This window comes from Rhinolophus ferrumequinum, chromosome 9 (genome assembly GCF_004115265.2).
Source record: "Rhinolophus ferrumequinum isolate MPI-CBG mRhiFer1 chromosome 9, mRhiFer1_v1.p, whole genome shotgun sequence".
NCBI lineage: Eukaryota > Metazoa > Chordata > Mammalia > Chiroptera > Rhinolophidae > Rhinolophus > Rhinolophus ferrumequinum.
In genome coordinates, this window is record NC_046292.1 from 5,110,883 (window position 1) to 5,124,592 (window position 13,710).

At 42.1% G+C, this 13,710-nt stretch overlaps 1 protein-coding gene across 2 annotated transcripts; it reads right to left on the bottom strand.

Annotated features, from left to right (window-relative positions):
* Positions 1-347: 347 nt before the first annotated feature.
* On the bottom strand, positions 348-11,907 carry TNFRSF9 (TNF receptor superfamily member 9). Of its 2 annotated transcripts, XM_033115256.1 has the most exons (8): positions 11,842-11,907; positions 10,942-11,127; positions 10,101-10,208; positions 9,569-9,706; positions 9,068-9,134; positions 7,270-7,400; positions 6,652-6,786; positions 348-803 (listed from the first exon to the last, which is right to left on the bottom strand). In XM_033115256.1, exons 2-8 carry the CDS (start codon positions 11,042-11,044, stop codon positions 715-717), a joined length of 771 nt encoding a protein of 256 aa, XP_032971147.1. In that variant the 5' UTR covers positions 11,045-11,127; positions 11,842-11,907; the 3' UTR covers positions 348-714. The 2 variants fall into 2 exon arrangements, with proteins under 2 accessions (XP_032971147.1, XP_032971148.1); XM_033115257.1 differs by lacking the exon at positions 9,569-9,706.
* Positions 11,908-13,710: the final 1,803 nt, after the last annotated feature.

Genomic DNA, 13,710 nt, shown 5'->3' on the forward strand with positions numbered 1-13,710 from the left:
CTACTTGACTTGGAACTGATGATGGGTCCTAGAAAAACACCAAAAAAAAAAAAAGTAACTCTGTAAGCCCTGGCTCGGATGGGAGTAGGACATAGGCAGAGCTGTGGGGCTGGAGAGAAACACAGGATACGTGAGGACATTTGAACTCTTTCCAAAACACTTGAGATTTTTTTGCTCTTGACCCAAAACTTGGGCATTGTCGTCATTCTCCCCTGACAGTGGAGGAAGTCATTGTGTTGAGTGACTGAACTAATGGAAAAGTTGGTTGGGGATATTTCCCGCACCTTACGGCTTCTTGTAATATATTAGCGTGCGTGCGTGCGTGCGTGCACGCGCATACACACACACACACACACACACACACACACACAATCTTGAACTGATTTTGATTATAACTTTAGCTGGACCATTGGTCTACGTGATTAAATTTAAAATACAGTTCTCTTTGGATTTCAAAAAATCTAGCCCAAACCTGTCAAGCAGTATCTAGAAAATGCCCTTTTTCCACCAGCCAACTCTGTCCCATCTTCTGTCCTGTCAAAAGTGGTACAATTTAAAAGGCCAACTCATCAGCATTTAGAAGAAGCTTGCGGGGGTTAACACTGGGTGTTATCTAGGATGGTGGTTTTCAGTGTAGAAAGATGAAAACAGGGTCATGTGTATTTGTCCTTTGATTCTTCTCAAGAGCGTCCCCACAGCTTTTTGGATTTCAGGTCAGAGTTCACATTCTCCTTCTTCTTCTTCAGGAAATCGGCAACTACAGGCATCTTCCTCTTGGGCAGTTCGTACTGGCTTCATAAATGCTAAAAAGTAATTTAAAAGATATTTATGTTTGGTTGTGTGTTTTAATCAATTAACATTCATTTTCTATAAATCACAGTCGGGGGACATCTCTAAGTAGCAGACATTCTCTACTTTCACGTGAACAAACTCATCAGCAAGAGAGGTCATGGCAAGAGTGAACTTTTTCTCACGGTTATTGGATTGAAGAGTGGTTTTCTTTTGACCAAATACTTTGATGGGTCCTGAAAAACTTGTAGTCTTTATTTTTGACACTGGCTAAAAACAGTCTTGAGCATGAAACGCATTAAAATGGTCATGTCCCAAACATAACTGTAGTTTCAATGAGGGTTACTCAGATAACGCATTAGAGACTCTTTCGCGTGAAGCGTTTATGGCACCAGGATGTTAAAGATACTCCCGCCACTGCCATCTCTTGGTAAGTAAATGACTGATTTGTGCATTTGCTGCCAGGTTTTCTTTCATATGTTGCTGTGAAATATTTGTGTTACTGCTGAGCAGCTTTTAATCCTGAGCAGATGTTTTTTATAGCTTGATAAAGCAAAAGGCCTTACCACAATTTTACATGCTTGTTACTAAAAAACAAAAACCTAAACCCAACAACTGCGCTATCTCCGAGAATTTATGAAAAACTGCTAAGACATTCAGAAATACCAATAGGATGTCACGTCCCAACCAATTGTATGAAGCCGGTAATACCCTGCTACTAAAACCAGACAAAGACAGTACTAGAAAATAAGCCTACAGACTAATATCTCTCATGAATATAGCTGCAAAAACTCTTAACAAGGGGGCCGTCCCGGTGGCTCAGGCGGTTGGAGCTCTGTGCTCCTGACCCCGAAGGCTGCCGGTTCGATTCCCACATGGGCCAGTGGGCTCTCAACCGCAAGGTTGCCGGTTCAACTCCTCGAGTCCTGCAAGGGATGGTGGGCAGCACCCTCTGCAACTAAGATTGAACACAGCTCCTTGAGCTGAGCTGCCTCCCAGATGTCTCAGTTGGTTGGAGTGCGTGCTCTCAACTACAAGGTTGCCGGTTCGACTCCCTCAAGGGATGGTGGGCTGTGCCCCCTGCAACTAGAAACGACAACTAGAAACGGCAACTGGACCTGGAGCTGAGCTGCGCCCTCCACAACTAAGACTGAAAGGACAACAACTTGACTTGGGGAAAAAAAAGTTCCCCAATAAAGTCCTGTTTCCCTTCTGTTCCCCTTCCCCAATAAAATCTTTAAAAAAACAAAACAAAACAAACAAAAAAACTCTTAACAAGGTATCAGCAAGTAGAATTCAGCAATATATAAAAAGAATTATATACTATGGGCAAGTGGAGTTTAGTCCAGGGATGCAAGGGGGAGTTCGATATTCAAAAATGAATCTATGAGATCCATCATCTTAACAAAATAAAGGAGAAAATCATGTGATCATTTCAGTTGACGCAGAAAAAGCGTTTGACAAAGCTCGACGCTCATTCATGATTTAAGGGGGGAAGGGGGGGAAAATTCTCAGAAAGCTAGAAATACAGGAGGAACTTCCTTGACTTGATAAAGAAGATCAACTGAAAAATCTACAGGTTCCATCATACGTACTGGTGAAAACCTGAATGCTTTCCCCCAAAAATTAGAAGCAAGGGTAGGGTAGTCACTCTCATCACTCTTATTCAACGTAATACTGGACATTCTAGCCCATGCAGTAAGCCAAGAAAAAGAAATAGAAATCATACAGACATGGAAAGAAAAAATAAAACTGTCCCTATTTGCAGATAGCATTATGGTCTATTTAGAAAATCCCAACATACAAAATACTCCTAGAACTAATCAATGAGTTCAGCAAAAATCAGAGGATACAAAATCAATCCACAAAAATCAATTATATGTCTACATAGTAGCAATAAATGTGGGCAAACCAAAAATTTAGGACACAGTACCACCTGCAGTTGTTTAAAAAAATTGAATACCAAAGCTTAAATTTAACAAAGCATGTACAGGACTTGTACGCTAAAATCTACAAAATGCTGATGAAATAAATCAAAGAAAATACAAATAAATGGAGAGACATACTGTGTTCGTGGATTGGAATACTTAACATAGTAAAGATGTCAATTCTCCCCAAATTGATGTACAGTTTCAACACCATTGCTATCAGAATCCCAGCTGACTTTTTGTAGATACAGATAAGATTATCCTATAATGTAAATGGAATGCAAAGGAACGGGAATAGCTAAACCAATTTTGAAAAAGAAGAATAACATGGGAGGAACATTCTAATTTCTACAATTTTAAGACTTGTTTTATAGCGACAGTAATCACAACTGTGTGGTATTGGCAGAAGAATAAACATGTACATTAGTAGAACAGAAGACAGAAACCAGAAACAGCTCCCACACAAGTATAGCCAACCGATTTTTGACAAAGGCACAGAAGCAATGCAATGAAGGATAATGTTTTCAACAGATGGTGCTGGAGCCATTGGACATCCATAGGAAAAAAAACCTGGATCTAAAACTCTCACATTTTAAACAGAACTTAACTGAAAATGAACCATAGATTTCAATGTAAAACCTTTAAAAGATAACATAGGAGGAAATCTAAATTTTTGTGACCTAGCACTTGGTGAAGCCATCTAAGATATGATTCCATAAAAAAAAAAAAAAAAAAGAATTGGCAAATTGGACTTCATCAAAATTTAAAAAAACCTTTTTCTCTGCAAAAGACACTGTAAAGAGGATGAAAAGGCAAGCTAAAGACTGGGAGAAAATACTTACAAACCACAAAGCTGACAAAGGACTTATATCCGGAAGATATAAAGAACTCTCAAAAGTCAACAGTAAAACAAACAATTCAATTGGAAAATAGGCAAAAGACATGAAGGAACATTTCACTGAAGAAGATTTACAGATGGAAAATAAGTACATGAAGAGAGGTTCATGGGAAAGGGAAATTAATCCTTAGGGAAAGGAAAATTAAGACCACAAGGAGCTGTCACACTAGGTACCTATTAGAACACATGAAGTAAGAAACCATGGCAACACAAAATCTTGGCAAGGGTGAGGAGAAACTGATCTCTCCTACAGTGCTGGTGGAATGTGACATGTACAGTTCTCTGGAAAATAGTTTGGTGGTTTCTTAAAAGCCTAAACATATACTTACCATAGGACCTAGCAATTGCACTCCTGGATATTTATCTTAGAGACACAAAAACTTAAGTCCACACAAAAACCTGTACCTGATTATTCATAGCAGCTTTAAATGCAATAGTCAAAAACTGGAAACAGCCCAAATGTCTCTCAGTAGGTGAATGGTGAAACAAACTGGTACAACCACACCATGGAATACTAGTCAGCAATTAAAGAAAAAAAAGTAAAATGTAGAAACACATAATGACTCGGATGGATCTCAGTGGCATAAAACTGAGTGTAAAAAGCCAGTCTCCAAAAATCCATTTATATATCGTGTGATTCCATTTCTATAACCATTCTTGAAATGACAAACTTGTAAAGATAGAAAACAGATTCGTGGTTGCCAGGGGTTAAGGGTGGTAGGGGCAGAGGGAGTAGATGTGACATGACAGACTAGAAGGAGGGAGATCTTTGTGGTGATGGAATCGTCCTGTATTTTGATTGGACTGGTAGTTAGGACCCATCTACATTTGTGATAAAATGACATATAAGTGTTTGCACACAATGCACTGTGCCAGTGGCATGGTTTTGACATTGCACTGTAGTTACAGAAAATGTAACCCTATGAATGGCAAATGACACTTTTCTGCACTCTTTACAACTTCCTGCGACTCTAATTATTTCAAAATAGAAAGTTTCTAAAAATGTCCTAAAAAATATCTAAATAGAATATAGTTCCATTGCAACTCACTGATTACTCATAAATACTTTTGAAAATCATGACAATCAAAGAGCAAAGGTTCATGGGAAAAGATAAGGAATAAGGATTCCTAGAGATTAATAAGGAAAGGATAGACAACCTAATAGAAAAATGCACAAAAGACTTGATCAGGCACTTCGCAAAAGATGAAATCCCAATGGCCAATAGAACATGAAAAAATGTCTCATATCACTAGAAATCATGGAAATGCAAATTAAAACCACAGTGAAATCTACTATCCACCCACCAGATAGATAAAAATTAAGAAATCTGATAACACCAACTTATTGGAGTAAAAACCAGCAAGAACTGGAGTAAAAGGAACTCTTCATCTGCCGCTGGGAAAGTGTAAATGAGGTCCCACTATTCTGGAAAAGAATTTGGTATATCTGCTAAGGAACAAACATATCCCAGCAATTTTGTTTCTAGGTTAAAAACAATAACAACAACACAGAAACACGTTTATCTATTACTACTACTGAGATAAGCAGACAGAAACATTCAAACACCACTGTATGTAATAGCCCCAAACTGGAAACAACCCAAATGTCCATCAGTATTCGAATGGATGGACAACTGATGGTATAGTCATTGGATAGAAGAGTATTCAACAATGGAAATCAACTAAGGTAAATGCAACACTTGGATGAATCACAATGATACAATGTTGCATAAGAGAGGGAAAATACAGAATAGATACAGTGTGATTCCACTTGTATAAAGTTCACAAGCAGCCAAATTAAACTGTGGTGTTGTTAGATAGCAAAACTATATAAAAGAGCAAGGAAATGAATACCATAAAAAACTAGATGTGGTTAGCGTTGGTGGTGAGGGACGGTTTTCATCTGGAAGGACATGCAGGAAGCCTTCTGGGGCGCAGATAACGTCTATTTCTTGACCCCGGTAGGGTGATGCAGGTGTTCATTTTACAATTTGTTCAACTTTACAAGCATGTGGTTTTTTTTTCTTGTATATTTCACAGTGTAAAGAGGTGTTATATTGTTTTCAAAAAAACCTTTATACAAATTAGTGCAGTGCAGCTGCGGATAAGACTTTACTAATAGCGTAACAACCTCCAAACGGACCCCCTCAGTGTTAGGATGATGTTTCGGGTTACACTATAGCACGTCGGAGCCACTCCATCTATCCCTCATATCATAGCCTGTATCTGTGGTTCTGTCCTCCAGGAAAACAAAACAAAGCCAAAAACAAAAAAACAAAAAAAAAAAACAGGTTGCCCATCTATAAACTTTTTTGATTAAATATTAATAGGTTTCGTTTAGTGAGTGCTGAGTCTTGCCAGGCACTTGAGAGAGGCATGCCGAGTTCCATATGGAAATAGTATCTTGTTCAAGAAGGGAATCCATTATTGAAGTTTCTCATTGAATCCAGATTGGTGCCGTAATGATCCACGAGGTTCAGCCCACTTCAGTCTCTCTCTGAGTTCTCTATGCCTCCTCCTGTTTCATGTCTGGCTCAGGTTAAGACAGTTGGTGCTCCCCAGGCAAACGTGATTTTCTGATTCCTCTTTGCCAGTGTCCTGTCTGCACAACTGACCAGCTGTGTGTGTGCGCATGTATCCAAGACGGCAGCTTGCTTAAATTGTCATTTTTCTAGACCCCGTAGCGGGGTCACGTCCTGCTATCGCCAGCTTTCTCCCCCTCAGCACTATTGACATTTGGGGCTTCCTAACTCTTTGTTGTGGGGCTGGCGTGGGTGTCATAGGGTGTGTAGCAGCGTCACTGACCACTCACTAGATGCCAGTAGCACTCCCTCCCCAACCCCAGCTTATGATGCCCAAGTGGTTTCCAGATGTTGTCAAATGTCCCCTGGGGGGCAAGACTGCCTCTGCTCGATAACCACCATGCCATACTAATCTAGTTTCTACAACTTACAAGAAAGTCACCATCTTTCTCTTTCTACTGTAAAAAACCTTGCCACAAGGATCTGGTATCCAGTACATTTGTATTAGTCTTACGTTGCTTGAATATATACAGGAGTTTCTTTCTGCCTTGCTGGACCACAGAGAAATGAAGCGCCAGGAAGAACATCAGGAACAGCGTTGTTGTGGATGTCAGTGCAAGAAAGAAGACCAGGACCTGGGGGGTGTGACCTTGAAAAAAAGAGCAAAAGGAGAAATGCATGCAGCAATGTAGTTTTGCAAGTGTAGTACATGTATGTTTACATTTGTAAACCCCTGATTACGTGGAGAAGTGGGGCCTTGGGCATCTCCAGCCAGCGAACTTAGTAAACTTGCCTGGGCACTAAGAAAACTAAAAAGAAAAGAAAAGAAAAGAAAAGAAAGAAAGAAAGAAAAAACATTAATAATTTTCCCAGAGGCCTTCCCCTTTACTTGGCATTATCAAAGGTGTAGTATCTGTTTGTACATCTCACCTTGCTCTGTTGACTAATGTGTATCTCAGACTAAATGACAAACACCTCAAAAAATGGATGGGTCCCTTGATGCCAGGATAAAAGACGGGAGGTGCCTGCTGCAGGCAGAGGTGTAAGACCTCATGGTATTGGGGTGATTTAGATTCCAATGGGGACAACCATGACACAGTCACAGTGATTTAACAGCCAACACACCAGCTACCTGGCTCTGTCGCAGGGATAGGCGTGGTGACAGAGGATGTCCCTGGAGAGAAGTCGGTCGAAGTTGGTCCACATACCACGTCAGTTTCCTTTGTTCCATTCACAAGTACAGACTTTCCATCCAAAGAACAGCTTAGATAATCCAATGAAAAGAGTTCAAATAATTAATTCAGGTACAGATCAGTGTAATTAAAAACATTGACATATTCCACCCAGTCAAGCAGCCTAGTCACAAAGATTTGTGGTTCTGAGTTCATAGAGATATTCTGAAAATCCTCCACTTGACCGTCTGGCTTCCTCCAGCTTTGCCGCAGCTTTCGCGGCTTTCCACAATTCACCCCTCCTCTACTCACCTAACGGGACTCTTCTTTGTCCCAGGCTGGGAGCTTTGTCCCGTGACAGCTCAGTTCAGACTGCTTCACCTGGTTAGTCTTTCACCTCCCCCCCACCCCCTTGGCCCCGCCAACCCCATCCAACTTCTTAAGCATTTTGGACCATCTCTGGCACAAATGAAGGGCAGACAACTTAGCCTAAGGGTTAGGAGTTCCGAACCCTCTGATGTGTTCTCATCAGACACACCAGGCTTTGAGCCCTGGGTCTGCCCCTTAGCGGAATGACCTAAGGCAAGCTAGAAATCTCTCTAGGGCATACAGGTGGCTCAGTTGGTTAGAGCGTGAGCTCTGGGCAACGGGGCTGCCGGTTCGATTCCCACATGGGCCAGCGAGCTGCGCCCTCCGCAACTAGAATGAAGTCAATGAGCTGCCGTTAAGCTCCCGGGTGGCCAGATGGCTCAGTTGGTTGGAGCACGTCTTCTCAACCACAAGGTTGCCGGTTCGACTCCTTGACTCCCCAAGGGATGGTGGGCTGAGCCCCCTGCAACTAACAACGGCAACTGGACCTGGAGCTGAGCTGCGCCCTCCACAACTAAGACTGAAAGGACAACAACTTGACTTGGAAAAAGGCCTGGAAGTACACACTGTTCCCCAATAAAGTCCTGTTCTCCTTCCCCAATAAAATCTTAAAAAAAAAAAAAAAAAAAGTTTCCAGGGCGGCTGGATGGCTCAATTGTTTAAGCGTGAGCTCTGAATAACAGGGTCGCCGGTTCAGTTCCCATGTGGGCCAGTGAGCTGCACCCTCCACAACTAGATTGAAGGACAACAACTTGGAGCTGATGGGCCCTGGAGAAACACATTGTTCCCCAATATTCCCCAATAAAATTTAAATAATTTAAAATAAGTTTCCAAGTGCTTTTTCTTAATGCCTATAGCATTCTCGCTGTGTGGACAGATGACAGCCCATCCGCAGGCGAGCACCTGTCCCCAGACCCCACTTTGAGTAGCTCTGGTCTGGGTCACACAAGTCAACAGGAATATTCCCACGTACACAGCTGGCAGCGTCTACTACCTGTGAGGGTCATGTTTGCCCATGTCCATGCTATGTTTTGGCGGGTAGGATATGTGCTTTACTCTCTTTCTCAGTGCTGACACTGCAGGCTTAAAGAGGAGCTGATCAGTGAGGGCAGCTCAGAGGCAGCAAAGGGAGCAAAAGGAAACAGAAGAACACCCAGGGTGGTCACGAGGTTCACTAGCAACTCGGGTCTATGCTCTGGGCCTCATTTCTGGAGAAAATGCCCACTTTGCGTGTGAAGTCACTATTACCCACGCTGTTCCCACGCTGCCGAATAGCACGTTATGCTATGTCTATACTTGACAGATTTTTAACAGCTTCAGTGATAACCTTCGTTGTCTTTAAAAAAGTTAATCCAGGTTGTTTTGTAAGGAAATGGAAATGATACATACTCTGTCCAAGGTCGACAGACGCTGTGTTTCTGGTCCTTAAATGTCCCAAAGTCACAGTCTTTACAACCTTGCGTAAAAATGAAGGCAATAATAAATAAAAAGGGGAGAATTTTCATCATTTCATAGTTTCCCAGTAATGAACATAAATCACATCATAAAGTCAGTAACTTAATTCAATCTACACCGATTGTTCAACCATTCTTGAAACAAAACCCCCCCAAGACTGAAGTTTTTTTCTAATTGTACACAGTATGGCATCTGTATGTATAGAAAGTGTGAAAATGAATGGTCCTGGGGAATAACAAGTGTCGTGATTTCAAATTATTTCCACTGATTGAAAAACAGTTTGTAAATATCATATACATGACTCAGCAGTTCATGGCTTGTTACTTTAAGGGGCTACAAATCTACGTGTTATTTTATATTCAAAGGACCAAGACCCCGCTAATGACATGTGTCTTGTTAATAAACTTGTGCTGGATTGCCGGTGACCACACCTACCCTCTTTGGTTAACTCTTGACCTTGCTTGCAGTCCTCTTCACACATGGTGCATCCCGCCCCCAGGCAGTGGAACCCTGAGACACACTCGCACTCGGCATTGCTGGTCGGGGAACACACCTTCTTAGTCCTGAAAACACCTACAAAGCCCCCCAACATTACAGTACACTTGACCTCCAAATCCAAGAGGCAAATGCATGTTGTGCAATAAAAACCAGGCTCACTCTACTTATGATGGTCCCGGGGACCTTCGAGTATACAGTTTACTTGGAAAAAAACCCCAATAGAAGACATTTTTACATTTTGCGAATTAAAATTTTTCTCTCTTGTCAAATGAATGTTTCCTCTAAAATGGAAAAAGCTCAATCCACAAGTAATTGTTATTACAGTCAGTAATTTCACTGGACCTGCCTCTTGACAGGGGAACCAGCATCTCTGACACTTAGGACTTTCAGTAGAGACCAGTACACTAGGGAATAAAAGCTTGTCTTCCCAACATGTACCCAGGTGAAGAATACATCATTTAAATCCTACCTGCACACTGCCTGCATATGTCACAGGCCTTTTGTCCACTTGTGCTGGAGAAACTATTTGTAGGGCAGGGAACGCAAATCGGATCCTTGTTTTTCCCACAGAAAGTACCTAAAGAGGGTAGATTACAGCTGAACATGTTCGACAATGGACTGTTATCACCTGAAGCATTGTGAGGTTTGCAAGAAAACTAGACTATGAAACAATGATTAGTCTTCTAGGTGCCACAGTGATAGACCTTATTTTGTTGATTGACTTTTTAAAATTATACACTTGCAAGATTGTCCTCAGCCTACTCACAGAACTAAGAGTAACGAAGTATAGCTATTGCAACAAAGAAATCCACAGAAAGAAAATGGTTTCCTTTATCTATCAAATGAAACAGAATGATTTCTCTTGATTGATCCAGGAGATCCACATGATGGGATTCAGGAAGAGATCCATGTCCTTTATGGGTGCACGAAAACTTAAATGTGGCTGCCTTTCCCCACTCTGTGCCCCCTGCTGCCTGCTGCTTATACCCTGCTGTGCCCCAGATCCATCTCAGGTCCTCATACCCAAGGCTAATATTTCCTGAGGTCTTGCCATGTGCCATGCACTCTCGTAAGCCCATCTCAGGATCATCCCAGCAATTGTATAAATCGGTTCTCTTTCTATCCCCAGATGACAAAGCTGGGGCACAAGAGATCAAGTGGCACGGCTGTGTTCACATAGCTAAGCTGTAGCACGCAAGGGATATTTGTAAATGAATGAATAAAAGGAAACAGCCTGACGGCGCTACCAGACTACCTGAACCAAGTTTTCAACAGAACGGATCAAACACGCATGTTCACTTGGTTCTTACCAGCTGGGCAGTTATGACAGGAGTCCTGCGTTGATCTTGTCCTCTTCAAACTCATGACCAACAGCACAATGGCCACCACATGGTAATAGAAGCCACTTCCCATAATGAAATCTCGCGTGAACACACTACTAGCAGAGCAGATTCCGAAAGAATTTGAATCCAAGTGGCTGTTTCACCGATACCACTCTGCAAAAGGTAAACATTTCCAAGAATGCGATGGTTTCTCCTTTCAGACTTACCTACATTTCAGCCATTACGTGTACAATGCCACGAGACCATCACTCAGGGGTTTTCAGGAACAATTAATGAAGAATTGTGGGAGAGGCAGCAAATCCACAGAAACTTCTATGAAGACAAGCATAACTAAACACACAGCTTGTGCATGTTTGCCAAAGGCTAGGGGTTCACTTGCCAATATGTTTTGCTGAAATGCAGAAAAAACAATAGCAAGAATTTTGGGGACTTTCATGGCCTAGCATTAGCATCCAGGTTTCAACAATGCCAGTTACTTGCTGCTCCTGAAATATTAGTCCTTAAAAAGAACGTGCCAGTGGCATCTAACAGTTCAGCTCAATGAGAAGGGATCTCATTACTGCTATTTGTCTGAACAGCATGTGGAAATTTCAACACTCAACGCTGTAATGTTGAAACACCTCTCTGCTCAACTCATTATCCCATTTTTCTTAATAGACACATATTTGCCCATTTTGAGATTTGAAGCTTGTAATAGTAACAAAACTAAGAAATTAAAAAAAAAACTCTCTTCAGGCTAGGTTCTTGATCTTTTTTTAATAGTCTCTGGAAGAGATGTTATCAGAAATTAGGAGGGAAAAAAGTCTAGAAAAGTACAAAGAAAACAAAGCTTCTATTACCCCATCTCGAGTCCCCAAAAGGACAAACCTTGAGATCTTAGCGCTGGTGAAAAACTTTCCACTTGATCTTCAAGCCTGCAGTTTCTACAGTGAGAGTGGTTTGTAGGTTAGAAACACACACAGGAGCTTCAGTGGCTTGCGAGGGGGGCGGGGCCTCGTGGGAAATCCCCGCTCTCTTTGCTATTCACTGAGCACAAAATCTCCCTGTCCCCACTTAATAATGACATTTCAAATCATTTCTTGGAAGCGTCTCATTACTGTTAGGACATTTCCTGAGACGCCTTTGGGAAAAGGATTTTGTAACTGTATGTAGTACTTAAAATACTTGAGATTTGACAGATGAACATGTTCCAAATAAGGACCAGCCCTTGTGCCACACAGGGCCCCCTACCTCTGTAATAGTGTTGCTGTAGCTATAATTTGTGAGTCCAGCTGGGGTACCAGGCATCACGTAAGCACTTTCATGAATGCTATCCTCAAAAGAAGCCAAGGAATTGATATTACTATTATTACTTTTTTTTAAATCATTGAAATGCCATTATGCAAATGAGAACATCCAGAAGCAGCAGGGTGTGGAGCGGGGATTAGAACCCAGGACAACCTGATTCCTTTATATCGTGCTCCTTGCCGCATGGGTGAGGTGGAGGAGGACAGAGAGAAACTGAGGGGAAGGGCAACAAAGGGAGGCATAGAATTCACATGGCCAGATTACGTTGGTAAAGTTGAGATCTAGGAAGGCTTTTTAGCAAAGCATTATTTCCAAAAAAAAAAAAAAATGTTTAAAAAAAAAAAAGAGGAGGATGAGAGCAATCAGAGAAGGAGGAGAGAAGGAGGGAGGAGGAGGAAAAAGGGTGTTTGAGAGGCGAACCTGTCCTGCATTGAGAGTCCTCAGGAAGACATCCAGAGGAACTAACAGCAAGAATGGTTTTGAAGGGGCCGGCCCGGTGGCTCAGGTGGTTGGAGCTCCATGCTCCTAACTCCGAAGGCTGCCGGTTCAATTCCCACATGGGCCAGTGGGCTCTCAACCACAAGGTTGCCAGTTCAACTCCTCGAGTCCCACAAGGGATGGTGGGCTCTGCCCCCTGCAACTAAGATTGAACACGGCACCTTGAGCTGAGCTGCCTCCCGGATGGCTCAGTTGGTTGGAGCGCGGGCTCTCAACCACAAGGTTGCCTGTTCGACTCCCGAAAGGGATGGTGGGCTGTGCCCCCTGCAACTAGCAATGGCAACTGAACCTGCAGCTAACCTGCGCCCTCCACAACTAAGACTGAAAGGACAACCACTTGACTTGGAAAAAAGGCCTGGAAGTACACACTGTTCCCCAATAAAGTCCTGTTCCCCTTCCCCAATAAAATCTTTTAAAAAAAAAAGAAAAAAAGAGTGGTTTTGACTAAACCAGGTGGGTTTTCCAACAGGATCTAAACAGAAAGGAGCTTTTTCCCCACAGGAGACATGGAGGCTTGGTCTTGAATTGGGGGATGAAGGGAGAGGAGGAGAAAGCTAATAAGTATTAAACATTTGCTATGTGCTAAATAAGCACTTTACATGACTCTGTCGTGCCACTGGCCTTAGAAACTTTCAGTAGCTCCCTTTTGTCCACAAAAGAGAACCTGGACCCCTATAGTCCAGTATTCACGGACCTCCTGGATCTGACCGAAAGTTGCCCTTTTTGAAAAGTAGATATAGTTCATATAACTAAAAGTCACCATTTTCAAGTGTACATTTCAGTAGATTTTGGTATATTCATTATGGTGTACAACCATCACCAGTATATAATTCTAGAACCTTCTCTTCGGTCCAAAGAGAAACTCCATATCCATCCCCAGTCACTTCCCAGTCCTCTCCCCTTAGGTCCTGACAACCACTGATGTGCTTTCTGTCTCTATAGATTATCCTA

What these genes read in the sequence shown, in the direction of transcription:
- TNFRSF9 (XM_033115256.1), bottom strand. Translation starts at nt 11,044, where the DNA reads ATGGGAAGTGGCTTCTATTACCATGTGGTGGCCATTGTGCTGTTGGTC. An exon ending in GTCTGTCGACCTTGGACAGA is followed by an intron (nt 7,401 to 9,067) that starts GTATGTATCATT and finishes GGATTATCTAAG; the next exon opens with CTGTTCTTTGGATGGAAAGT. An exon ending in TATCCCTGCGACAGAGCCAG is followed by an intron (nt 6,787 to 7,269) that starts GTAGCTGGTGTG and finishes CTTTTTTTCAAG; the next exon opens with GTCACACCCCCCAGGTCCTG.